The sequence below is a fragment of the Wasmannia auropunctata genome, unplaced genomic scaffold, assembly GCF_000956235.1.
Source record: "Wasmannia auropunctata unplaced genomic scaffold, wasmannia.A_1.0 LD336106.1, whole genome shotgun sequence".
Classification (NCBI taxonomy): domain Eukaryota; kingdom Metazoa; phylum Arthropoda; class Insecta; order Hymenoptera; family Formicidae; genus Wasmannia; species Wasmannia auropunctata.
The window spans coordinates 4609182-4634988 of NW_012026784.1; the positions used below are offsets into that span (position 1 = coordinate 4609182).

Here is a 25807-nt window from a genome sequence, read left to right on the forward strand (position 1 = left end):
TTTTTTAATAAAATAAAAAGCGATTTGAAAGAAACATATACATAACTAATATAATAATGTTAACTCACCAGCCGTTCACGACACCTTCTATATTTAGCATAGGAATTATTTTGAACACATAATCGTCGCGTAAGCTGCTGGCGTACTGGTTGTCACTTAAGAGGGCCTCCATCGTTCCGTGCATCACCCAAGAAGCGTTGCTTTCACCGGGGTGTACTCTGGACGTTAAGAAGATCATCTTTCGTGTCTGACAAAGAAAATGGAGCTTTAAGTGTCTGCTGCGTCAAATGATTTATTGCCATGCAAAGATTTATATATTTGAGAGATTTCTCACGTGTATAGGATTGCTCTTGGAATCCGGTGACGTAATGGTGAGCACAGGATTCTCATTGCCGTTTAAAGTCTCGCAGAGTGTTTCCGCACGAAAATACACGTTCGCTCCGGAGACTCTCCTCGTCCACTTCCAGATGTTGGTCATCAGCCGGCTGTACGTGTACGGAAAATGATACGCCAGATAGCAAATGTCGTAAGCGTGCGGAAACGTAACGGTGAAGGACGTCGTGAAGTACGTTTTTCCCTTGGTGGATCGTTGATAACAATTTCGATAGTAACAAATGTCAACGCCGGTCCTCACCCAACCTGGCCTACCGCACCGCGCCTCTGTGACGCTGAACAGTATCGGCTTCATACCGAAGTTAAATTGCGAGTTCGTTTTCTCGCAGTTGATTATATTAAACGTGTACGATGCATTCGCCTCCATGCCGGAGACCTCGAAGTAGAACCACTGATGTCTGGAACCGCTATTGACATCCGGCGTCAAGATAAGATCATATTCTCGTGGACCTATCTAAGAAGAAAGCAGACATTAAATATTAATGTAATGCACAATTTAAAGAAAAAGAAATTTATATATACATATATATATATATATATATATATATATACACACATATATATATATCCTCAGAATAGCTTGTAAAAATTTACGCGCCAAGTCACTACGAAACCTTACGTAATATGAGCATAATCGATTACATAAAGCGCAAGGAGCGGACCGATTGTATACCTGAATAGCTTTCCTCAGATTACCGCTTTCGAATCTGGACTCGAATTGCAACTGTTTCGTGTCTAAAGTGCGCTTGCCGATCCTCCTCTCGTCCCAGTTACCAAACAGCCGCTTGTCGCCCAACGTCGCCCGGGAAGCGGAGTTTGCGAGTGCATCGAGGTCATAAACAACTTCCTGGATGGTGGCGGCGGCGTGGAGACCGCGTTCCACGCAGGTCAGCAATTTCGCGCGGCAAACCTTCCTGTCCTTAGTGTTGAGCGGCTCAGCTTTTCCCAGTCCGTCGCCGCCGATCAGGTCCGGATAGGCGACCTTGACGAAACCGATAACGCTCCTCACTCTGTTCGCCACGGCGCAATACACGTGCCGATCCGTGATGTTCGCCGGTATGTCTTTTAGGACCTTCAAACTGTGCGTGCCGTTCACCAATTGACCCTTCGTCGTACCGTTAGATCTCGAAAAGTCCTTGATTGAGCTCTTTGCCTTTCCCGCTTTCGCGAGCGGCAAGTTTATCCGAACGTCGTTCACCAAACAAAGATCAATTAGCTTGACGTTCGACGATCCGACGATGTTTAATTGCGATTGCAAATTTCCCAGCTCCTTGAAGAACGTATGGTATCTGATGAAAAAAAAAAAAAAAGAAATGTTTGCGTTTGTAATTATAATTGATATTCATACGCGTCTGCAAAAATAATGTTCCGTTTACCCAGCAAGATCCTCCTCGGATCTCTGCGAGGTAAAAACCCCGGCAAAAAATTTGTTCTCATCCACCTCGTCGCCCACGTGAATCTCATTGTCCATTGTATCTCTGGAATCGTGGCTCTCCTCGTCATCCCCGGAATCGAGATCGCTATACAGTCTACCAGCCGAAGCCACGCTGTTTGCCTATGCAGCAGAAATCAATATTCGAACCGTACGAACATTTTAATGGTACAAATTTCGATACTACGGACATATTGCGACATTATATACGCAAAGCGAAAATTGTAAGAGAAAGTACACGACATTATATGTATATATTAATAAATACATGCTTTAGTCGGCCAAATATATTACTTGCGCATTCTGTCGATTCGATTTTGCATAAAGAAGTACACACCTGGCTGTCGATGTCGCTACCACTTTCAACACTGTTCGCCCTGTTGACATTCACTTCGGGCAGAACGAATCTGCAAGCATAAAAAGAGAAAATCGACTAAAAATTTAATGCATAGTCGTAATCGTAAACAAGGCATTGTCACGTCGTTTGCAATGCGTTAATCTTTAACCAATCCGATAATATTTCATATAACGGAAGCTACTGTTAAATTATTCGCCTTGTACATGATATTTCATCCCGGTAAAAAAACCGATCAGCCCACAATATTTGTAAAAAAACACTCCGTGAATATGTCGAAATGTAATAAACAATTATCACACGAGATATAGCATATGGTCGAGATGACCTCGGACGTTTCATTCACCTCGCGGGCGACATTTCGGGCACCGGTAATTCCTTCTTCTCCTGACACTGATTGATGATCCCGCAAATACGCGACAGCAAGCAGTCATAAGCTTTGTCCTCTGGGCAGTTCGTGCAGAACCGGTATAGTAGCTGTAGGCCATTGTTCGACTTGATAGCCTTCCTTCCAGCTTCTAGAACGGCGAGCAAGAAGAACGCGTGTGATACCGGCGACTTTCGAGAGAATATTATTAATAGAGAATGATAAAAATAAAATTAAGCAATTAATATCTCCCAGAGACCATAGTAAACATACTTATTACGCAAAGATGCTGAAGCGTATTCAGAGCGTAATTACAAATCTTTAAGCGTATCTGTCCATCGAATCTCTCCCACCTCTCGAAGATTCGCATAAGTAGGTGTACCATTCCCGCCTTAATGAATTTGTTGCAGCATAGTTCTAAAAGTGAAAAATTATGAATGTAACTAAAACAATTAATAAATAAAAATTAAAAACGTTAAATAATACTACACATGTGCTCACTATTTGTCGTTAAATGTTTGAAACACTCCAATAATGTTTTCAATTTCAAATGTGGCGTATAACCGATACTAACAAACGTTTTCTCCAAAGTACCAGTGATTCCGTCCTTTACTAGTGTTTGCAAGAAAAAAGCTATGAAAAAGATAATAGCGTTGTCATTCTCGAACGCACAAGCGAATTGTCAGATAAAACAAATTGTTGCTTACAGTTTTTAGCAAGAGTTTTGATGATCAACAACAGCGGCAATAACGTCTTGCTGTTATTGTAATGCTGTTTTAACAGCGCATGGAACACTTTTATGGAGTTGAGCAGTTTTATTTTTGACACAAATTTCTGGTCCCTTTGAGCCACCTAAAAGAAATTGCAAAATAATTTCAAAAACCTATATTTTAAAAAAATAGATATATTTTTATTGCATATTTTTATTTGAAGTTCTTCTTATTATACAAAAGAATTTTTAATTTTAATATAATCTCAGAATAAAAACAATTATGCTTAGATATAGTGCATAAAATAACAATGTAAAGTTAGAAATAGCCGAAATAAATCCTATACTCCAGAAAAACTGAAATTGAAAAATATTTTCGTAGACATACGCAGTGCGATCGATAAAAGTTCTGCTGTGCAGATATACAACGTGTCAAAAGTATTTCCTTCTATTCATGCGGAAGCAGCGAACCAAACAACATAATTGTTCGTAATTGCAAAATAAAATTAAAAAGAAGTTTATTACGGTGCATCGTCTTTAAAAATCACCTGTCCCAAAATCCAGAGGATGTCTTGAGTGAGTACTTCGCTCATGATAGTATCTGCGTGTTGCAGATTTATTAAAAGTTTAACTAGGACTTGCGTGATACCTAAGTTGATCAGTTGAATGACCGCCATTCGGCTACTGGTTCCTATTAAAGAACGAGCACGAGTTATTTCCAATCCTGAGGAATAAAGCACTATCGAATCCGCGAATTTGACCATCCGCGTTCTCGATAAAAACATGTTTCTCTATAATAAGCAATTGCAATTACTTGTGGAGGCATTTCGATTCTTGCTCCCTCTCTCCTTGGATTTGCCCTTGATCATTCGGGGCGATATACATTCGTGCAGTATGCCGGCGATACTGCAATTAGCAACGTTGTCCTTGCAATTCTAAAAACAAATTTTGAAGAGTAATCTCAATTTTTCTCTTAATTTTCCTCTAAACGTATATTATGTAGAAAACACATTGTGATTTCTTTCTTCCTTTCTGTTTCGTATGTACAGCGTAACAGTGACAAAAACTGCTGCGATAATAGCAAAAAGTAATAAAGAATCGCGCGGGTAATATGCAAGTAATTATTTTATGTGAGCGTTCCGACACTCCCGTTGGAGACGCGGAACAGACGGATATCCAGATTTACGAGCTCGGTCTCCCGCGACTTTCTCGAGCGTGTAGAAACAATGCAGGATGCGTGTTGCGTGACACGATATTTCACAGAGAGTACAGACTAATTATTATAGTTACTCTTGGCTCTACGTCATGTTAATGACGTGCCCGAATGATCTCACGTGTAATTATCTCCCTCTCTCGCACATACGCGTATTGATCTCGACTGCTGTTAACACGCGAAACAATCGTAGCTTATCCGTAGCGTCGATAAGACGCTACACAGACGTGTTAAAATTAACAGGAGCGAGAAGAGATTCCCGTGACCAAGACTCGCCAAAGGATTATTTTAATTAAAAATATTCACCTCTAGAGTCATAATGAACGATTCCATCACACCGGAATTCTTGCGCCAGAGCTTTTCCAACGTGCGCTCGCGTATCCGCCGATCTGAAAGATACATGTGAAGCGATAAACCCGTTTTACCGTCTGTTTTTGTTTAAATCAAATTCGTAAATCGCAATTTATTCGTGGGCGCCAGATGTCCTAGTGTCTTGCCAATGTCAGTTTAACATATGTACAACGTTCTCTTTGAGGAATCAAGAATACCGTATGTTCGCACGTACTCTTATGTGAAAGTTAACGTAGTGCCAATTGGGATCAATGTCATACGACGTTCATAAAAAATTCACATAATGGCATTAATCGAATGCCCTTGCGACAAATATCGTCGATATATCTGCAGTATATAATGCATTGAGAATAATACAAATTATACGTATGAGTTTTCGCTTCTGATGTCATGATAACGGATATAACAACGGTGACGTGAAACGTGACCTACAGCGAAAATTTAGTAACGTCTAAAAGTATCCAACTATGTCGCAAAATTTTCAGATTATATTAACTGCAATCGCGTATAAATGCGCGAAACTGTGAAACTCAACCGCGCAGTAAATTTCACGATCCGCGAGAACACCGACCAGGAAGATTGCCAGGCCCTTATCAAATTGGCGCACGGGCGCGATTCGCGCGTGTATCGTTCGAAGTCATAGTTTCCTGGACGCCGGCCAACGAGTCTCTGTCGTCAGTGTTACCGAATGTCATTACGCAATCGGCTAACAGGCGGTTCTTCTATTCTAAAATAGCACACACACGGTAGCGATTGACTGTGTTGTTTGCACACCTGTTCGCTGATTGTCCGAAGGTCCAGGACAGATTGACGAATTAATATTTGGTAATTACACGCGACAGTACAAAAATAGCGTCTTACAATAATTACAGTGTAGCTAATAAATCTCGAATAAAATTGATAATAACAATATGCTTAAAGAAATATTTTTTAAAGCCTAAAATTATTTATATATAATAAAAGTTTTTGTGCGAAAAAATATCAGAAATAGGAATTAGAAATACGACTGCAGGGCAAATGACTAGTCGTAAAGTTGTCGACTTGTTGTCGATTCGAAAATGACTTGAATTTACACTACACAATTTTGTCCGCTTACGCATACAGCTGGCTGGAGAGTGCTATGACCCAAAACGACATGTATGTACACGTACGATTACTGTATTCATATCTTCTTCGTCGTACACTTGCGTCTCCTCGACATAAATGCTCGCTGCTTTCGGTAGAAATTTCGTGTGGCTCATATACGTTTTATCAAATTTCATACGAACGGCACGATGCAAATGCAATAAGAACAATACGATGGCGCAGAACGTGATGAACGATTTCCTTTGCCATCCATTGCGGGGGAATCACATGAGAATGATAAATCGCGCAAGTTTCCACTGTGATTTCGTGCTCGCCAAGAGTAATAATATACCGGCACGAATTTCTCCCTGGAGTGTCCAATCTACCTTCCGATTCGTTTAGAACTTTATTGCCGCGATCGCGATTCGCGCGCAATATCGTACGCTTATCGTACGAGACCTTAATGGGGACGACACGCGATACGAAACATTAATGAGAAGGGAAATTGCCGTGGCGTTGCTAATATTTGCTATATAGAATCGAAACAGAGAGATAAAAAAGATATAAAGAGATTTAAAAAATACAAAGCACATTCTATTAGCTCTTATATATATTATTAAAATAAAATTCTGTGAAATGTTCACAGAATTTTTATAGGAATCGTGCATAAACAATCGAGAGATTCGTTACAGCCGGTAAATGTCACAGAAAAAGGTTAAATTGGCACGAGACTGGCACACAAATGTCTTCTGAAATACAAAGTCACCGCGTCTCTCGTTGACGAGATGAGGGATTCCGGTAGAGTTTTGCGTACCTGCTGAGGTGACACGCGCGTGAATCTTGGCCGCGATCGCCCTGAGCGCGTCGCCCGCTTCCTGCGGTTTAGCCGCGTAAGTTCGGAGCTTCTCCAACAACGCATCGTTCACGACCTCATCCGCGTTTTTATTGCCCGCTGACATCACACTAAACAACGCATCACAAAACAACGAAATATCATTTACTCTCCTAGGGGAACTGTTCGATGCGCATCGATAGCGCGGAAATCATAAAAAGCCATTGCTGATTTCGAGGTCTACGGGAAAGTGAACACGATAGGGTGTCAAAACGATATGCACGCTAGGTGCAAAAGCGTACACTCGAGCTCTGTCTACGATGACAAGTGAAACGATGAAAGATTATAAAGGCTGCACAAGCTAACGTTTCGCATTGCCTTACGGTACCTGAAAAAGACGATGATTGACGATTATTTTCTCGTACATATAAGAAGTGACATCGCGTTTTTCGTCTCTCCCCTCATATTCCTATTATCAGCATATGCTAACTCGTTTTAAGGATACCCGCGACAGTTGCAAAAGCGCGATAACTTCCCGTTACGACCGATGCGACGGGACGGACAATGGTGTGACATCGCGCGAGCGTCGGTAATGCCTCGTCGCATCAATGAATCTTCATTGGCTTTCGGCCAGGGCGGTTGGAAGAGCTGTTAATCACGATTCGCAATCAGCTGGTCGCGGTTAGTCAATGTCGCGGGGATTAAAGTCAACCATCGGAAAATCGACGCGCGTCGGAGCCAAGGTTAATTAACGCGACCCAGGTAAAACGCGCTTTAAAATAACCGCGACGCGAATTGTCCTCGCGCAAGCCACGATTCCGGGAAGGACGACCAGAAGGAACTCATTACCGAAACATTTTAATTAAAGCGTCCAACTGCGCGTTAACTAGCAACGATGTCATATTAAAGAATGACATGCTCCACTTGGCCACGTTACGAGGGATCGTCGGCAATATCAAAAGCATCTTAAAATTATTTTGATAATATACATGTATATTACTCGTCCTAAACTTAGATCTAATTTTCTCACGTTTAATTCTAGTTACGTGAAATATTTGCGAAGCAACTATAAAAGCAGAAGACGGCATGCGGAATATTTAATACGAAGCTATTTTAACCCTTCAAGCAGGCAGATACAAAAATAAGAACAAAAAGACATTAAGTAATAAGATATTTATTGATAGCTCGCAGATTACAGAGACGTTTTTAAATGGGTGTGCTCCTCTGCAACGTGTACAGCGTGTAGTTCGAAACGTGTAAACATCCTCAAAGGGTTAAAGGAATGCGTGAGTTATTGCATTAGGCATTGCATCGGTGCGCTTAACGAGAGAAGCTACGGTGATTAAATGTGTTTGCGGGATACGGCGTAACAATCGCAAAACTTCCTCAACTTCGGTTTATTAAGCGGGATAATTGAAAATAAACGTCGCGTAGCTTTGTAGACTCCTTTTAACGACGACACACTCGATATCTTCGAGCCGAACGACAATTAATGTACACCGCTTAGCGGCCGGTAATGCCGTACGCTTAATTGGCACATGAAAGCTAACCCAAGCGTATAACGAATCGCGATGTCAACGGATACACATCGGATCGATGTAATCTCGATAAAAAGAAAAAAAAGAAAGAAATATCGAATGTAATAAATTCAGCGCGCACACGCGAATATACGTGCGAGGCCAGATTATCTTTCGTCCGGATTTATTACCGAGTTGCACGAAATTTGTTTTAAAGTCGCTTAAGGTATACTCAAACTATTAAGGAAGCGTAATCAGATGCTTTATAATTACAATAAATAAAGCCGTCCCAGTGCCATTGAAAGTTTTTATAAATTTTCGTAAAACAGCAAATTCTATTTTCGTAATTCAACCCGCTGATATCGGCAAAAGAAATGAAAGTCTTCGGCCTCGCTGTATAAATATAGCGATAGTCAGAAAAGCATATCGAAATAAATACCGCATACTGAACGCATACCGGGCGTATACGCTACCGTACGTACGATCGTCGACCGGAAACCACGACGGAGATGGCGAGAGCACGCACGTTACACACATACACACGGAAACACGGATTCTGTCTTCTAGGCTCTTTACTCTTCCTGCCGGACGTCGTCGGCCGTGTTCTCGTCGACCGGTCGTTGCATCGTCGCTGTCGGCCGTCGATTCTCCTTGTCGTACTTCACCGATGTACCTTTCATAGCTCTCCCTCCATCTATCTACCTCTGTCAAAAGTCAAATTTAATTTCGTGACTGCTCTATAGAAAAGAATAAAATTTTTCGCGACTTTTCCAGACGTCCGTTGTGAATTCTTCTCGGCGCGACGTCGATGACAAGACGCGAGAGCTTGGCGAACGTGGAAAATCTTTTCTCTCTCTTCGCGCGAAATTTGCAAAGCGATCCTCGCGCTTCGCCACTCCGCGACGGTTTGACGTTTCTGCCTGCCAAAACTATGTTTAAATGCATACCGCGCGCGCACACACACACATACACACACAGACGCGGGGCACGTCTATTTTTAGCGACGGCCGCTTCCCGAAAATCGCGCCCCCTTTCTCTCATCCCAGCGATAACACCCTCGCGTCCTCCAGCACCCTGGCGTCATCGACCGATGCGCCACGATGCATCGCTAAAGTCTTAAGAAAGTAATGTAGGTATAAAGAGTACAATGCAAACTCTTCTTATACTTCTTTCTGTAGAGACCAAAGCGACACATTTTATTAAACTAAAAAAAGAACATGCGTCTACATTTTTTTTACAATAAAATGAAATTTTTCTTTACAGGTATTTGCCCAACGTTTTCACGCTAGCCCTGATTCTTGGAACATGAGGGAAAGTGGATGCGTATTTTCGAAATCAAATAATTTTCGAAATAGAGAACTGGCAGAGAGAGCGAAACATCTGGGACTTTGAGATCTCTCTCCGCATCTTTCGTGAGGAAGAATCTAGCACGAAATCTCAGGAAAATAATTGTTGTTTATTTATCGAGTCAAAGATCGCGGAATCACATTTGGTTTGCCAAAACGATACTTCCGCGGCTTTACCAGTCTTCTAAAACGTCATCGGTTCCGCTAGAATGCGAAAAGATGTTGAAATGAGTTACAGCGAGCAGGTGAGCACATTGCAAAATTTTATTTGTTTATATGTTCATGACGATGAAGTAATATCAAAATTTTCTAAAATACATAAACGCGAATTGCTTAAGGCAGATATTCATTAATAAACTTTTTTCGAACGTGCAAGCGGTTTTCTCAAACATGTCGAATTCAATGAACGATCAGAGAATCGATTTACAATTTGTTTGCATGCGACTATTTGATGCAATTAGGACGCCAAAAAAAAGACTTGGTATTGTAATTCACTTAAATAATTGCTAGGCAAAATTAGCGAGGAGGCAGCGTCAGTGGCGATATTCGCGTGCGGCTGTCACGTTGGCGCATGTTTATTCACGTGCGGCACGTTCGCCGGCATGAAGACATTGAAGTCGCGCACGAAACGACACACGGTACGTCGTCGTTAACGACGCGACACGATTCGTGTTGTGAAGTTTACCAATTAAAACGAGTCGCGACACGAGACGCGTCGAGAAGTATCGAGTTAAAAATTAAGCCGAAGAAGGAAGTCGTTGAGGAAGCCTGCAGCCATATGCATCGAGCAGGGAATTACCGCGGCTTGGTCTGATTCGCGCTCCTCAAGGTTCTCCCGCGAGGACCGGCGTCGTACTCGACGGATCCATCATCTGGCCAACACTGATATTACGCGATCTCGGGACTGAACGACGACTGGCATACCAAGTGCTGAACAGAATCGGCAAACCAGGCTGTTTCAGGTGTATGACGAAGCTCACTTGTTGATGAACGCGAATGCATTGCAATCCCGCGGATTGATTAGCGCGGACGTGCGAAGTTTCACGAACGCGGTCGATCTCTCACGAGGCTTCCCTATCGATTGCCGAAAGGGCGCTCTGGTTCAAACTGGTCCACATTCTCCTCTTACCGGACTAGTCTATCCTGCAAGCTTACGAATTCGATCGACAACGCGAGGATCTTATTAATCTTACGACGGTTTTCATACTATAATTATTATACGCGTCTGCTGATCGTGGTATAAGCTTAATAACCTGCTTCACTCACTTGAAGTACAACATTACGCGATTCTGGTTAGTCGTATATGAAGAAAAAGAGTATTAAGTGTTGTACATAAATTACCTGCATGTAAATTACAATTCCTCGCAACAAAGCTACCGCTTGCAGACTTCTTAATGCTGCGGCTATAGTAGCTACACTCGGTGACACTGAGAAAACTTACAAAATCATTGATAAACTAAACGCAGCACTGCATTATTCAGATATAAAACATACATTTTTAACTTGTGAAAATTATAAATAAAATTAAATAAAAATTTTTAATTTTATATAAAACGTATTAGTCACGTATAATCTGACTTTCGTGAGAAATGACGTAAATTAATTATTATAGTTGAAGATTAATAATTTCAAGGTGTCCACAAAAATTATCAATTAGATTTATTTAAAAAGTAAAAAGTAGATACGTTTTCAAAGGCAAAGTATTGTAAAACTCCATTTTTCTTAACAGACAAAAAATGTTCATGGATGTGTCACATTTAAATAAAATCGTCAAAGAAGAAAAAAGAAACATTCGATTAGATTGATCTTGCGTTCTAAATGAATACTGAATGTATTCATTAACCATTTTTCTGATCGACAGCAATTTATCATGACAGTCGTATTGCACCATTGATAAATTTTCATCTGTTGTCCCCGGGACTCCCGGCGTTATCCAACGTCTTCATCGAGATGGCCATTACGCATCGACGAAATTGCATCTTAACGTCATTTAGCGAGCATTATACGTTTATCTGATCAACGACGGCTGGTATAAATGTCGAATTATAACGTCGCTAAATTTCAGCCGCCAAATTGTCATCAAGGTGACCGTTGTTCGGCGATACACTCACACGCGGCTCGAACGTCACGCTTTCCCGTTCACTCAATGGCGTTAATAACTGTCGGATCGGCAGCGTGGCGCGAGGCCAATAAAAAGGACGCTGCATAGAGCACGGCTCGACGAGAGACATTAGAAATTCAAATCCGACTTGGTTCGCAAGACGGACACCCGGTCCGACCACGCCCCTTATTCATGACCTAAGCGCAAGATCCTAACCGGTTCACGTGCTTTTCAACGTTCAAACCTACCCGGGGATACTCACGCTATCCGGTACTCTATTCGCGCGCACATTCGACTTCTCCTTCGTCGTCCTTCGCGAATCATGCGGGGAGGACGTTTAGGGTTACACGACGATCAATACGCGACGGACTTTATTTGACCGCTGCAATCTCGCGCAATCCATTTTCTTGCGGAATTTTACGTTTACGAGTTTTGCGTCTCATCATGCGTGTCGATCACACGCATAGAAGTTCCCGATAGGACGAGCACGTGAGATATTATAGTTGTCGCAAAGCGAATCGGTCTTTTCAGCTCCGGTTCTAACAATAAGTTATACGTCGATGGCCTGATCGTGATCCCTTGAAACATTTTCTTCTCGAAAAAATCGGGAATCGAAAGGCGGAAACAGATGCAGAATATCCTTAAATCTCTCCTACGCAGCAATATATTAATCGTTGAGAGAACCAGATAATAACAAGTTCATAAGTTTACGATCAAGGATATCAGCAAATGTCGGCAACATATAGTTTAACCGTTAAAAGAGTGTCTGGTTTCGATCATTCTTGAAGCCGATATTGAAACCGATACCGAGGCCGCTTCTCTCGCTGGCTCTCGTCTGGTGAATCGCGCCACGAGTTCCGCGTTAAAGCAAAAAAAAAAAAAGAAGAAAGGATAGTAGTACGCCGTATTTTACGTGCGTTGCTCGAACGATCGAGAGAGGAGACGACACAACGCGTAAACGTTCGTAGAAGCAAAAAAAGTCACAGATGATGTTCGACGAGGTGGGGCTTTGCTCTTCAAGCCGAGAATATATAAATCGCAGGTAGGGCTGAAATTCAAGTTAGTGCGGATACGATCTGAGGCTATCGGCAACCTGCGGGAACAAGCGATGATGCGGGTGAGTCTGCCGGTGATTCATTACTCATGGAACGCTGTTATTGTTCGATTAATTTGCATCTTGTTCGTTTAGCGACGCCGATTTGACATTAAAATACTAGAGACGGAACTCTATATGTTTCTATCAGTTTTCTCTAAAGCGATACTTCTTAAGATTGTCAGTCATATTTGCCGTGCTTCTGCTTTAAAATATAAAATTTCTTTCACACTAAAGATAATTTCTTCATTAATTGCTATCGAAAAACTATCGCGCGAATTACTTTATTCGCGCTTGTACAAATAATGCGATAAAATACAAATAGATCGAAACAGCGCGGGATATATTAATGGAACATTATATTATACGTACCGTGCTGACGTCATGATGTTTTTGTGGAAGATAATTTCATCTTGTTTGTAACTCTATGTCATCATTCGTATGCAACACACAAAATCCGACGGGCATCGTCGTTGCAGATATTATTTCTCGAAAAGTTGTTACGCTGCATATCTTGTCTACGTTCATTCCTCGTCTACGCTTATTTGAGAAACGATAAACAAACGCATGTATCCTGACAATATCGCTCAGTTAAGAAAACAAAACAAAAACGAATATATAGAAGCACCGCCAATTCTATATTTTAATGCTCCTTATGCTTTCCTTCTATTTAAGTGTAAAATCCACATTACTATGCGAATGATGTGTTTCTCAATCTTCAATCTTTTCGCAGGATTTATCATCGTTCACGATTTTCTTCGCGATGGTGGTCGGAACGGCAGTATCGAAACCATTATGGTCGACTTTAGTCGACGCTAATTATTTGTATTCCACGCCCGGAATCGGAATCGGACAGCCGCAATATCTCGCCGCGTATCAGAATACGCATTCCCCCTATTACGTTTACAATGTACTATAACACAGCCGTCGTAAAATACTCGACGTTATCTATATACATGCTTTTTTCAGGTTTATTCAAACGTGGGAGGCATACCGAGCTCTTTTCATGTTAGCGGCAAACCGGAAATCTCTCACATCCCTGCTTACAGCTTCTATTATGGAACACCAATTTACGATATCCGGATTCCATTCAATCCGGTAATTATATCATTTCAACGAGATCACTCAAGCCGTACACTGTAAAAATTATAAGTATGAATGAATATATAGTAACTTGCATTATTCCAGGTTTATCCCGTGCTGACACCATCTCAGCCAGGAGTTCCTCCGGTCCTCCCACCGACATCGACAGAACAATCTTTCGACGAAAACGATTACGACGGCATCGAGAAGTTAGATACGAAAGTTGATCCGGACACAGACGCAAAAAAACCGGAAGATAGCGAGCAGGATGACGATTCCATAACTGTGGAAGCAATATGAGATAATTTTCCTCGTTACGTGCACAAACATAGTATATAGACGTGGAAAGTTAATTATAACACGATAAATGTTCGTTTTTTTTAGTATTACTTTTATATTTATATTGCGTTACGCTATATCCAACATACGTTAAAAAATTCTTTTTGACCAAATTTTCATTAAAAGAAGAGTAATGAAAGAACCGTTACATTTCGTACGTAAGAATAGAGTGCGATATTTGTAATAAAAACTCTAAGATTATGATTTAACTTTATTTATCGTTCCCCCCGTTTCGAATCGCCATTGGAAAACTGGTTAAAGTGATTTGTAAATTTATTAGCAGACATTCTCGTCGATTTTTCATCGCGCGTAGTATCGGAAGAGCTATTCATTAAATCGACAGAATTCGACAGATTTGATATCGCGCCTCTCACAAAGAACAGGATAGCGACGGAGTAACGGAGGATAGCGTCGATAAATCGATCGTTGTTACGAAAAAAAAAACCGTCGAGGTCACTTACCCCGAGAATCCGAGATAAAACGGGGTCAAAGATGATGAGAAGTCTTCGAGTCCATCAGTACATCGATTTCCTTGGAGCGCGCTCGTCGACAATCACGAGAATGATTGTTCGCCATGGAACTACGTTATGGGCGATCGCGACGCTCGTTCTTCTCGCGAGCGTATCACTTTCGGAATCTGTAAAAGTGCGAAAACCACGAAGGAGGATCACGACGAGAGCCCCGTATCAACGGTCCAGGATCGGCCCGGTGATCATAAGAGTGATGCACAAATATCCTGACGACGGTTTCACGAGTGGTGCATCGGTCGGTTGTACTGGCGATAATTGCAGAAATACACACGATAAATTTAATATCGATATTAACGAAGCGATATCTGAGAAGGACAATTTCCTCTCGGACGAGAAATCGTTGCGTTACGTCGTGCATCCGGAGAAATACGAGCATTTCGTGTTGAGAAAGAATACAGGACACGCGAACAGATACAAAAGGGACTCTTCGGGATTACATTCATCGAATGCAAGCGATCATGCAGTGGTTGATCACAGTGGCGATGCGAGAAAATACGTAAATAAAGGAAATTTTACGAGAGTTCCGCTATACAGAATCGACAGATACAAAAGGGATTCTTCGGGATTGCATTCGTCGAATGCAACCGATCGTACAGTAGTTGATTGTGGCGATGCGAGAAAAAACGTAAATAAAGGAAATTTTACGAGAGTCCCGCTACACAGAATCGACAGATACAAAAGGGACTCTTCGGGATTGCATTCGTCGAATGTAACCGAACGTACAGTGGTTGACGACGGCGACGTGATTAAAGCATCGAGAAACGTAAATAAAGGAAATTTTACGAGAGTTCCATTGTACAGAATCGACAGATATACAAGGGATTTTTCGCAACCTTTAAGCCAAGCGAGCAGAACGAGAAGAAGAAGCCTCCCCGTTGACTATTCTTACTCGCGAAGAAACGACAGTTACTACGCGGAACGGAAAGCCGTCATGGAAAGATATTACGCACGGCAGCGTGAGATAAACGCGCGTTACGCTAATCGAACGAGCGGTATACCGCGAACGGAGCACAACGACGTGTCGCAGCATCGTCCGGCGACGAGCAACGCTACCCTGTTCAATCTCGGGCGTGTATACTCGACGGCGAGGGACAGCGTGACTTTCCGTTATCCGTCTATAAAGATCGATCCGATATACAGCAACGAGTCGCGATACAACAAGATACCGACCGAACTGGACAGTCGTCGAAACGTCGAAATCCCGGAAACGGACCTCGGCTTCAAATCCGACGCGGTGGATTTGTCTCAGACGAGGAGCAGCGCTAACATCGAGAGAAACGCGTTGGATTATTTCGTCACACCGACGCCATGCACGAATTTGTCCTCGTCTGGCACTTTCGCGCCGAAAACGAAACTGAAGCACGCTAAAAATTGCACGGGGCAGAACAATGAGGACTGCGATCACGGTTCGACAGATAACGTGCGTTGATACGACTAATGTTACTTCCATACAAATTTCTAACGAATTTTCAATTTCAACATTTTTTCGCACGTTGCCATAGCAAGCAAAATATAGTATATTATGTGTCTGTTTATACGAATTGCGTGCTTTACTTTTTAGGATAACATCGAAGGCAACCTACGATGGGGAAGATGCGAAGGGAAAATCGTGTATCAGCACAACTTGCTCCTAGGATTAACAGGTCCTTCGAATCTTGACGCTCTGTTCGAGGTGATCATTCAGGGTCCCGTCTGCGTCACTTGCGTAGAGGCATTGCGTTACAACGCAACCAGAGCGACGGTCACGTTGGATTCCGGGGGACGCGGGCACGAATACGCGAAGCTCAGGTTACAGGGTTACGAGAACGAAGGATTTTCCTACATAATAAAGGTCTGGGGCATCAAGAAAACTGGTCAGGTTTGCGATAATATAAATTAGTCGAAGTAACGTACGTAAAAATAAGTAACCCAAGTAATACACTATGTCGCGCACGTATAAAAAGTTTTTAATAAAAAATTGAGTTTTTATAAATATATCGATATGTTTTGTGGCACTGTTTTTGTTTATAGTCTTACTTTGTATTAAGCAAGTAATCTCAAGAGGTACAAAACTAACACATAAAATAAATCACGAAAACTTCAAAATTCTCTCCATGAAAGATATCTGCACAAATTAATAAAAATAATCTTGTTTTTTTGGTTCAAATTAGTATAGAAAGTAGCATTAATATAAATAGAACTCTTCAACTTTGTCGAACATCTGCATCGTCATGTAGATTGGAGATCATATGTATATTCAAGCTATTGCAGTCAAAGTTCAATATTGTAGCGTGACCAATGTACTAAATGCCAATTGATTGCACAGCTGCGCCAACGCTCCAACGAGCATTGATTATTCTTCAACATGTGTAACAACGAAGGTCTTTACCTTCTTAAAAAAAAAAAAAAAAAAAAAAAAGAATTAAAGAAATAGGAGAAGGAAACAACCAATTTTTACATGTTTTATCGATGCGACATACCTATATCCGCGCTTGCAACGTTCATAAAAAAAAATCGTGAAGCTTCCTTCTTCGTCCTATTTATCACGATTCAGTTTGAAATACTTCCACCCTGCAAGGTTCTTAAGAGCTCTTCGGTATAGAAGTCGGAAGAGGTGGCGGCGGTACATCCGGTATTTTTTCTCTGTCGCTCTTCGTGCGGGTTCTCTTCTCGTCGTGGAAGCTCGGTAAAAGGTGACCGGAATCGGCGTTCCTCGGCGTGGTGGCCGGGATCGGTTCCAGGGACTCGTAAGGTTGGTAGTCGACATAGTAAGTGCCGGGCACGAGATGTGGATTGAAGCCATTGTACGTGTAGATGTACGGTTCGTAGAAGAGGGAATGATAGTTCGGGTAGAAGCTCAACGGCACCTGCTCGTTCTTCTTCGCGGAGTTCGTTCTCGTACCGTCGTTCTTTGGACCGTTCTCCTTCGCACGATGGTCGGCGGTGGTCGCGCCTTCGCGCTCCTTCGCGACACCGAAGCTCGTCGACTCGGCTAGATGAGACGTCGAGGAGGAGGCGTGCGCTTGATCGTTCCCGGTCGCTTTACCAGCGGGGGCGAGCAGCGGATAATGCACCACTTCCGGCCCGGCAAAGTGAGGCGCTATCTGCGTGTAATAGAACGGCGGCACGTAGCCGACGGCGGTTCGATGGATGATCGGTTGTATCACAGGGAACGCTCGCGACGGCGACAGATTCTGATTGCTCGTGATCACGGCATTGTACACCTTTGGTACCTTGAGCAGACCCGGCGCGGCAAACGCGACGGTAGTGAACACGCACAAGATTAGCAGCTTCATCTAGAAGAAGAGGTACTGCTATTAGACCTAGTAAATTTATTTTAACATTGGCACTGAGTTCATAGTAAGGATTTCAATTTACATGTAAAAACAGAAGGATTCTACGTGATATTTTGTACGATTATTATTATTTAATTAGAGTGTATATTGTTCTTTTTAATAAGGAAATGATCGAAAATATGCGAAATAGAGAACAATGCCGTGAAAAGATGGGAGTGTTTCTATGGAAGTAACTGACACCATTATTGTTTCTGAAAAAGTAACCGATACCGGTGGCGCAAGTGCCTCGCGTGTGAGCGCGCAAAACGCCGCATACAAACGATCGGAAAGCCACGTGCACGGAATGTTATCCCGGTCGTGCTCATAGGTGTGTACTCGAGATTGAATTATCGCATCTAAATTCCTATCGTGTTTGAAGTTCAAGCTCCCAGAGTGATATAGCTGGTGAAGCGTTACAAAGCCATGGAATCAAATGATTATTATATCGTGCGTTAATTTCAATCTCGTTGTATCACATCTGTTATCGTTTTATAACATAGATAGTTTTTAATAAGAAAAATATAAAGGATTACTCTGTAAACAAAATTGCAATAAAAAACCGACAAACCGAAATTTTAATTTCTTTGCCTAATGTCTTACAAGGAAAATATTTTGCGAGATATCTATGCAGATTTGTGTTCTGTATTACATTAAAAGCACATATTAGACCGATAATATATCTCTCGTATCACATGTTATAGCCAACCGGAAATGAAGGTAGAAAGGGTTGAAAGGTATATGACTAAAGCTTGTCGATTTCACAACATGTGGCGGCTGCCTGTCAGCGAGTAAGCGAGTTCACGAAGACACATGGCATTGCACAAATGAATCACCTCATCAGCATTCGCGGCTTCGCGGTGTCGGTGATTTGCACGTATCACTTCCTACCTCCGATAGACCCCACGGTCACGTTCGCCTTGTCGTATCGGCTCGTCTTCGGTTCTATCGGAGTTACGGTTAGCGGAGCGGCGCGGAACCGCTTCGTGTACTCACCTTCGCGTCGCGCTTATCAATCCTCTGTCTCCTGCGCGTTTCCTGTACGGCGGGGAATCCGCGAGAAGCTGACACCACAAGTAGCAAGAGCGCTGCATGGGCCCGTAGTATATATGGCCCATGGGGTTCCAGGGTTCACGTCCCGCCTCCCCCACTACGGTCGACTCTCGGCGAAAGTACTCTCCGATCGCTACTATAATGTCCAACTTCGGACCAGCCTATATCACCGGTAGAACTGTAGAAGGACAGCCGTTTGCGATATGTCTCCTTCGCCGGTGCGATCGAGTGCAGCGTACGAGCGAAACGATTCCTGGGACGACACGCACGTCTTCAGGGAAGTCATTTTTTAAATTCGCGTACACGCCCGGATAATTTAATGTCCGAGTAACAGACACGCCATTCTTACATAAAATCCGGATTCTTCCGCTACACTGAATTATGGAGAAAAGATGAGACAGAATTTTAATTTATTATGTAATATTTATATTTTAATTATATAAAATTGTCAAGCTTCACTGTTACCACTATTATATATTATATATATCTCTGGTACGCTACAATATTTACGCGGATCAAGTTTATGCGAAGAACGAAAAGTATATAAAAAAAAGTAAGAACTCTCTATACTCTATATCTCAATATGTACATGGACCATTGTCAATCATTTCTAATATAGAGTAACAAATACTGAGTTTTATTTTCGCGAGGTATGCAATCAGAAAACAAAGTGGCACGTTACTAATCATTCTTCCCAGCGCCGTTCCAAGTTCATAAATAACTCGATAATAATGTATCGATTTCGTCCATCGCACAAAGTAGTTCACCTTGCCGGCTCTCAATTCGCCTTCTAATTACGGATTTTTTATGACAGTTGCTGTATGCACTTGTCCTTGAAAGCAACACATACGGAAATGTATGCGACAGAAGATATATATTAGTGTTTAAAAAGCCCACACTAATCGTGTCTCTTTTTGCACAGCGCATGATGCCAATTTATTACGAAATGTTATTATTGCTACCGTAACTTTGTACAATGCTGTTTACAATAATTATCCAAACGCGATCATTACTAATAAATTGTACTTGATGAAATTTAGCTTGTCGTAGGAAACTGATTTTCGAGCAGATACGTATTCGAAATAAAAAAAAATCCACAATTCTTGATGTCTCTCATGTGATGAACGCGTCCCGTTACGCGTTTTACCGTTGTAGTTACTAACATGCAAGTAAGCGAAATACGAACTACGAAACGCTGATGTGAACGCTTGGGAAAGGATTTTTATGTAAATCGTGCCGCACATTCAAAATTCCATGTACGCGCATATGTATATCGGCCGCTCTCACGCAAGACACACAGAGCAAGAAGAGCGTCTCGTTGGAATTCATCGTACATAACTTGGTAAGCCAACACGCTGGAATATCAGCATATATACACGTGGAAGCGCGCAAGCATCGCGAGTCCCTCGTATAATCGTGACGCCTCGCATTATTCTTTGTTTGACGAACGCGCGCGTTTGATCGCTGGTCCGTGTGTGTTGGTGCACGCCTATGTCAATATATCCGATGACTGTGATAACAAAACCGAGCTCTCGGCTCAGTTCCATACTCCACACAGCATCGTAATAACGGGAATATAAACGCATTTACGCTGTTACGAATCGTAACAATATAAAGCTAATAAATACTTAAAACTACGTGAGCAACTGCATGGAAACCTTAATCGAAATTCAAAATCGCGCGCCAGAATTCGCGATTGCTCGCGCATTAATTTTGATTATTCTCGAGTTGCGCGCAACGTTACTACTTAATATATACGCGCTACGTTATAAATTGTTTCGACTACGCGTCGCGACAAAGATAACGTAACAACAGCCACATCACACACACATACACCTCAAGACTGTGTTCGGAAATGTCACCCGAGTGCCTTCCGCCGTGTATCATTTTAGTGCATCAACATTTAATGAGAAAGATGAAATGATTACACGGGGACACTCGAATGACGTTTCCGAACGCAGCCTGACGTGACAAATTCGATAAATCGCCGACCGATAAAACGATCGACGATTTAATTTTGGTCAGATCGATTCGATCGGTATGTAACAGATTCGCCGCAGCAGCAAGATCGGGAAATTCGGGAGGAAGACGATCATCAGTAACACCAACGGCGACAGCAACAGCAAAATGTTGGCGTACACCACCAGCCACCAGATCGACAACGTTCCCAGAACCGGCTCTAGCATTATGATCCTCCGACGGTCAAGAGGTCGTGTACACGAGTATAAAAACACGAGTGGGAGCGAGGTACTCGTGAGTGTTCCGAGCTATCCGGTTTTACGAAGGTAAAACACTCCCCGATCATGCTCGGTCTTTCATCGTCGGTACATTCCGAGGGATGCGCTGAAAGCAAAGGAAAATCTTTTCAAGTATTCCGCGCCCTTTTTCTTCTGTAATATATTATATATATCGTCGCACAGAACGATTGAGAGTTTATTAAAAGAACTTGATGCGAAGAAAGTGTTCAACACATTGTGTGTACACTTCGTGAAATCTTTCATCGATAACTTCGCCTTATCTTTCATCGATATATGATAATTCGAATGTAAAGACATAATTATATATATAGTTATGCAATTGGATGTCGAGATGTTTTCGTACTGAGATAGCAATTAATTTAAACTATGTCATCGTGTAGATTTGTAAAGCAAATTAAAAGGCGCGTTACCGCACGCATTGGTAAAATTGCTAAGTTATCTAACCAAACGTAGCAGAAAATGATGTGCCAATTGTTACGTCAATCCACTCTAGTGCACCACTTTGATAGCTATAATAATTATGCAAGAATTTCGCAAGTTACTCATTATATTTGCATAACGTGCAAAAATTATTCGACAAAAAAAATTATGAAAAATAGTTCTGCAAATTGACTTGTCCTAAATTCTTTTTTAGGAAATAGTAAGAATCTACCAATATTTTTCTTTGCTTCATTTGTTTCTCAGTCAATTAAAAAAGAAATGAAAAGAATAAAAATAAGTAGATTGACAATATTGAAATGATATCTTAAAAAGCTATACGACGTGATAAATTTAGTAACAGCACGCGAATTCGTGAGAGAGATATGCTCTTTCCTCGTAGAATTCGCAGTGATTTCTCTCTCTCTCTCTCTCTCTCTCTCTCTCTCTGCCTGTCTCTGTCGCTCTCTCTCTCTCTCTCTCCCTGCCTTACTCGTTCTGTCGAAACTGCGCGAGTGTCCTTGTATCAAAGATACTAGATTTATCTCGACAGAATTGTTGGGCAAGCTTGTGAAGCAATGCGAAATCAAAGACGATAGAACTATGTTTTGTGTGTGTGTGTGTGTGTGTGTGTGTGTGTGTGTGTGTGTGTGTGTGTGTGTGTGAGAGAGAGAAAGAGAAAAGAAGAAAAAAAATAAGAAAAGAAAAAGAGAATGAGAAAATGTTTAATGCGAAAAATTATTGCAATCTCCGCGACGTATGTACACGTAATGCAGCGGAGAAGCATGGTCGCTCGCATGCACCAAACATATTGCATCGAGAAAAGTGAAATTTTCACAATTGCATAAGAGCTATATAATACTAGCGTTCAGTGCGACGTCATCGTGTAACGCAATCTAAGTGCGCGATGTAATGTCAATGATCAAGCGTAACAAGATAAGCGGTCTGTATTTTGCACCGGCTCAGTTAATTGCGAATTACGTAAACGCGCTACCTCCTCAAATTGGAGCACCTAAAGCTTGAGCAAATAACGCACATATTTTGTCCATTTCATAATACGTTCCTTTGCAACAAGAAATTAAACGAAAAGGAACGATAAGGCGTGTATACATGTCGCTGTATTATCTATTTAATCTATTAATTACTTATGACCTTTTGTTTTCATTATATGAATTGAATTAAATGTTTAAAAAATCAATAAAATATCCACATCATAAATTCCTTTGTACGAAGAACCACATTTATCAATGTGACAGTTGTATACAACGTAAATCCTATATTATATCAACTGCAAAGCGCTTACGTCAAATCACTTTTTACTTACTCCAAATCTGTCGTGAGAATGTGCAGTGTATATTCAACGGAGATTGGGGATCAATATAAATTTTCATGAATATGGAGATAACGAAGCGACAAACACACAGATCTGTGTTTACTCGCAATAACGCGCGATGAATAGTGTACATATAATTACATTTAAACTGCGAGCAAAACGAAATACATATAGTAATGGATGTATTCTAAAGACGATCTCTAGGTGAAGTCGCTCGGTCACATTGCCAAACTTAATTTGATTTAACTCGAGTCCCTTCCCGGAGTTTAAAACATTGGATTTTTGATCAGTAAATTGGTCAGCGACTGACAGTCATCTCAACAGGGCGCGATGGCATTTTTTACGCTACCTGCCGCTATCTCGATAGCTTCCAAGCTGCGCGTCACGGCATTCGCGGCAGACCGCATCGCATCAGGCAAGACCACGATGCGCTCTTATCCTCTCGCGGTGCGTGCACCGAGATACATCCGCGATGAGCGGACATACGCCGATGGGATGCCGCCAGTACGGAAGCTCGCGAGTTGGCATATGTACGCACGCACGCACGCACTCCGTTTATTTTTTCGCGATTTTTTTTTACGACTTTAAACTATACGCCGCTACTTCTTTTCTTTTCGCTCGCGCGGGAGACTTCGAGATAGCTCGCGCGACGCGACGCGAGCGGGCGCACGCTCGCTTTCTGTGGACTGAGAGCGCTAAAGTTCGCGGCCGGTCTACAGCGGACTTTCCCTTTCTTTCGGCTCTTTGGAGACCGGCGGCGCCGGTGTGTAATACCGGGACGGGATCGGCCGCGTTAAAGTCGCCCGATTACTACATACGAGCGGCGCTGAACCGCGCCGTGGTGCTCCGCCGCACCGCACCGCACCGTCATGCCGCGTGCTGTGCCGCATGAGGATCACGCACACGCTTGTACTCGTCAACCCGATGGCATTGACGGGTTTCCCGCACCGCGCTCGTCCTGTTCCCTTGGTTGTTGCTCAACGAACGCGCGAACAAAGAACCTAACCAGCTGGCAAGGAGTGGTCGTATAGAATGCAGCGAACAAACACCGCAAGATACATGCTATTTCGATATCTTCGACATGGGCAATGAACGCGAAACTTTATTCGATTTTCCCTGTATAAAAAATTAGCGAAACAGATGTGACAAATTATCTTTTTTTTTTTTTAGAAAGAGAGAAGCGCAACGAGCGATGAGAGGTGGTGTAAGAGGCTAAGAGTTTTTTTTTTGGAGTCTACAATTGCGGTCAAGGCTCTATGTCCTTCGGATTCTGTTCTATGTCAAAATCTTACACGATAAATGTCATTTCCATAATGATTTCTCATAAAATATTTATATTAATTTTTTTATGTACATATAAATATTCAATTCATGTTGGAGATTCGAAGACTAAACGCGAGGAGCTCCTATTCCCCTCCTCTTATCCCCGATATATTAATTTAGAATTTGATAAAAAAACGCTAATTCTTCGTGGCATTTCTAAAAATCGTCCATAAAAATAATTTTTTTTCTAGTTATCGATCAGGTCTGTCGGGGACGTAGAAAGGCTGAAAATCGTATGAGCAAATAATAACCTATATGCAGCATGATTATTCGCATTATTTACACTTCGCCTCCTGCCCCTCCGCCCCTATTCACAATATGTGCGCATCGCATGGAGACATATATATGTATAAAACGTGACATACGTGTCGTAAAAGGCATACAGTAATTATCATCTGGTGGAATGTCGACGATAACACACAAGTAATTAAGATATTCTACGTACAGAAAAAATTCCAAGAATAAGAAATCTTTCGCATGTGTGTCTACAAGGTGTACGTCGAGAGATTAAAATGATTTAATTTTCCAATCGAATAATCCGGATGTCGCATATCGGAAAATGACGTGCTGGTGAGAAACACGCGAAAAACTGAGCACATTTCGCGATAAACGATTCGAGCGATTTAACCTGGCTCCAAACCGATCGCGCGCGCGGCGCGACGCTCGCTTTTGACGAGGGGAACGCGTCCGTGGTTCATCGCACTCGCACAAAGATGACCTTCGGACGAGGCTTCGCTCGCTCGCCGATGATGCGCCGTGTTAATTGGAGCAGCGCGTCTCGTTCTCTTTTGGCGACTTCTCTTTTCAACGCCGTACAATTCCGATAATTAAATTAAAATAATGTAATGTAAATTTATCACAGCTGGAGCAGACTTATTATTAGTCAAGTCGAAACGTCCTGCTTTAATATTGTCAAATTAAAGATATGATTATATTATAATATTTCTTACTTACTCGTTTTATTTCAATTCCCTTTCATTTCTAAAGATCAAAGAAATTTTACCGCACGCTCCGTCCAGTACATACGTCCAGTATGTGTACTACACGTCGATGATGTCATCTGTTTGATTATCTCGTTAGATAGATCGTCGATGCTGTCCGGTTGATACATTCATAGTCTGTCGATAAAATTATCTCGCTACTATCTACCATACCGATACAGTTCGAATCTGCCGTTAGCGCGCCATCCTCTATGCGGAGAATCTGTGAATTACAAGGACGTTGAAAATGAAACGTCTGGGATGCCAAGGCAACACTCGCGTCATCTGTCACGATAAATAATAAGTTCGTTATTCAAATATATTGTGATTGGACCTAACAAGTGTTTTCTACACAAATTTCATTATTTACATTTATACGAACACCCAAATCTGATTAAAAATATTT

At 41.9% G+C, this 25807-nt stretch overlaps 4 protein-coding genes across 11 annotated transcripts in view; 2 read left to right on the forward strand and 2 right to left on the reverse strand.

Moving 5' to 3' along the window:
- The window catches only part of LOC105453090 (cytosolic carboxypeptidase 1-like), a 42465-nt gene extending 25233 nt beyond the window's left edge, over positions 1 to 17232 (reverse strand). For 3 of the 7 annotated variants that reach the window (XM_011694799.1, XM_011694794.1, XM_011694836.1), the window contains exons 1-14: positions 8811 to 9200; positions 6700 to 6848; positions 4776 to 4858; positions 4071 to 4191; positions 3805 to 3947; positions 3255 to 3399; positions 3049 to 3180; positions 2821 to 2964; positions 2527 to 2698; positions 2163 to 2232; positions 1770 to 1948; positions 1067 to 1682; positions 335 to 847; positions 69 to 247 (exon numbers count right to left, since the gene is read on the reverse strand). In XM_011694799.1, the coding sequence (XP_011693101.1) occupies positions 69 to 247; positions 335 to 847; positions 1067 to 1682; positions 1770 to 1948; positions 2163 to 2232; positions 2527 to 2698; positions 2821 to 2964; positions 3049 to 3180; positions 3255 to 3399; positions 3805 to 3947; positions 4071 to 4191; positions 4776 to 4858; positions 6700 to 6848; positions 8811 to 8914 (2750 nt within the window). In that variant the 5' untranslated portion in view covers positions 8915 to 9200. Of the gene's footprint in view, positions 1 to 68; positions 248 to 334; positions 848 to 1066; positions 1683 to 1769; positions 1949 to 2162; positions 2233 to 2526; positions 2699 to 2820; positions 2965 to 3048; positions 3181 to 3254; positions 3400 to 3804; positions 3948 to 4070; positions 4192 to 4775; positions 4859 to 6699; positions 6849 to 8716; positions 9201 to 13146; positions 13501 to 17185 lie in introns of those variants that run through there. The other 4 variants (XM_011694805.1, XM_011694812.1, XM_011694819.1 and 1 more) reach the window with 4 other exon arrangements.
- Positions 12698 to 14397, forward strand: LOC105453081. The gene is made up of 4 exons (XM_011694785.1): positions 12698 to 12798; positions 13508 to 13684; positions 13744 to 13872; positions 13963 to 14397. The coding sequence occupies exons 1-4, from the start codon at positions 12790 to 12792 to the stop codon at positions 14155 to 14157; spliced, it is 510 nt and encodes a 169-aa protein (XP_011693087.1). The 5' UTR covers positions 12698 to 12789; the 3' UTR covers positions 14158 to 14397.
- On the forward strand, positions 14674 to 16700 carry LOC105453071. The gene is made up of 2 exons (XM_011694775.1): positions 14674 to 16146; positions 16288 to 16700. The coding sequence occupies exons 1-2, from the start codon at positions 14689 to 14691 to the stop codon at positions 16603 to 16605; spliced, it is 1776 nt and encodes a 591-aa protein (XP_011693077.1). The 5' UTR covers positions 14674 to 14688; the 3' UTR covers positions 16606 to 16700.
- LOC105453063 lies at positions 16657 to 25484 on the reverse strand. Of its 2 annotated transcripts, none has more exons than XM_011694761.1 (3): positions 25376 to 25484; positions 19034 to 21433; positions 16657 to 18001 (listed from the first exon to the last, which is right to left on the reverse strand). In XM_011694761.1, exon 3 carries the CDS (start codon positions 17999 to 18001, stop codon positions 17288 to 17290), a length of 714 nt encoding a protein of 237 aa, XP_011693063.1. In that variant the 5' UTR covers positions 19034 to 21433; positions 25376 to 25484; the 3' UTR covers positions 16657 to 17287. The 2 variants fall into 2 exon arrangements, with proteins under 2 accessions (XP_011693063.1, XP_011693053.1); XM_011694751.1 differs by lacking the exon at positions 25376 to 25484 and adding an exon at positions 23448 to 23905.
- Positions 25485 to 25807: the final 323 nt, after the last annotated feature.

What these genes read in the sequence shown, in the direction of transcription:
- LOC105453063 (XM_011694761.1), bottom strand. Translation starts at nt 18,001, where the DNA reads ATGAAGCTGCTAATCTTGTGCGTGTTCACTACCGTCGCGTTTGCCGCG.
- LOC105453081 (XM_011694785.1), top strand. An exon ending in CCCCCTATTACGTTTACAAT is followed by an intron (nt 13,685 to 13,743) that starts GTACTATAACAC and finishes TGCTTTTTTCAG; the next exon opens with GTTTATTCAAACGTGGGAGG. An exon ending in TCCGGATTCCATTCAATCCG is followed by an intron (nt 13,873 to 13,962) that starts GTAATTATATCA and finishes GCATTATTCCAG; the next exon opens with GTTTATCCCGTGCTGACACC.
- LOC105453071 (XM_011694775.1), top strand. Translation starts at nt 14,689, where the DNA reads ATGATGAGAAGTCTTCGAGTCCATCAGTACATCGATTTCCTTGGAGCG. An exon ending in ATCACGGTTCGACAGATAAC is followed by an intron (nt 16,147 to 16,287) that starts GTGCGTTGATAC and finishes TTTACTTTTTAG; the next exon opens with GATAACATCGAAGGCAACCT.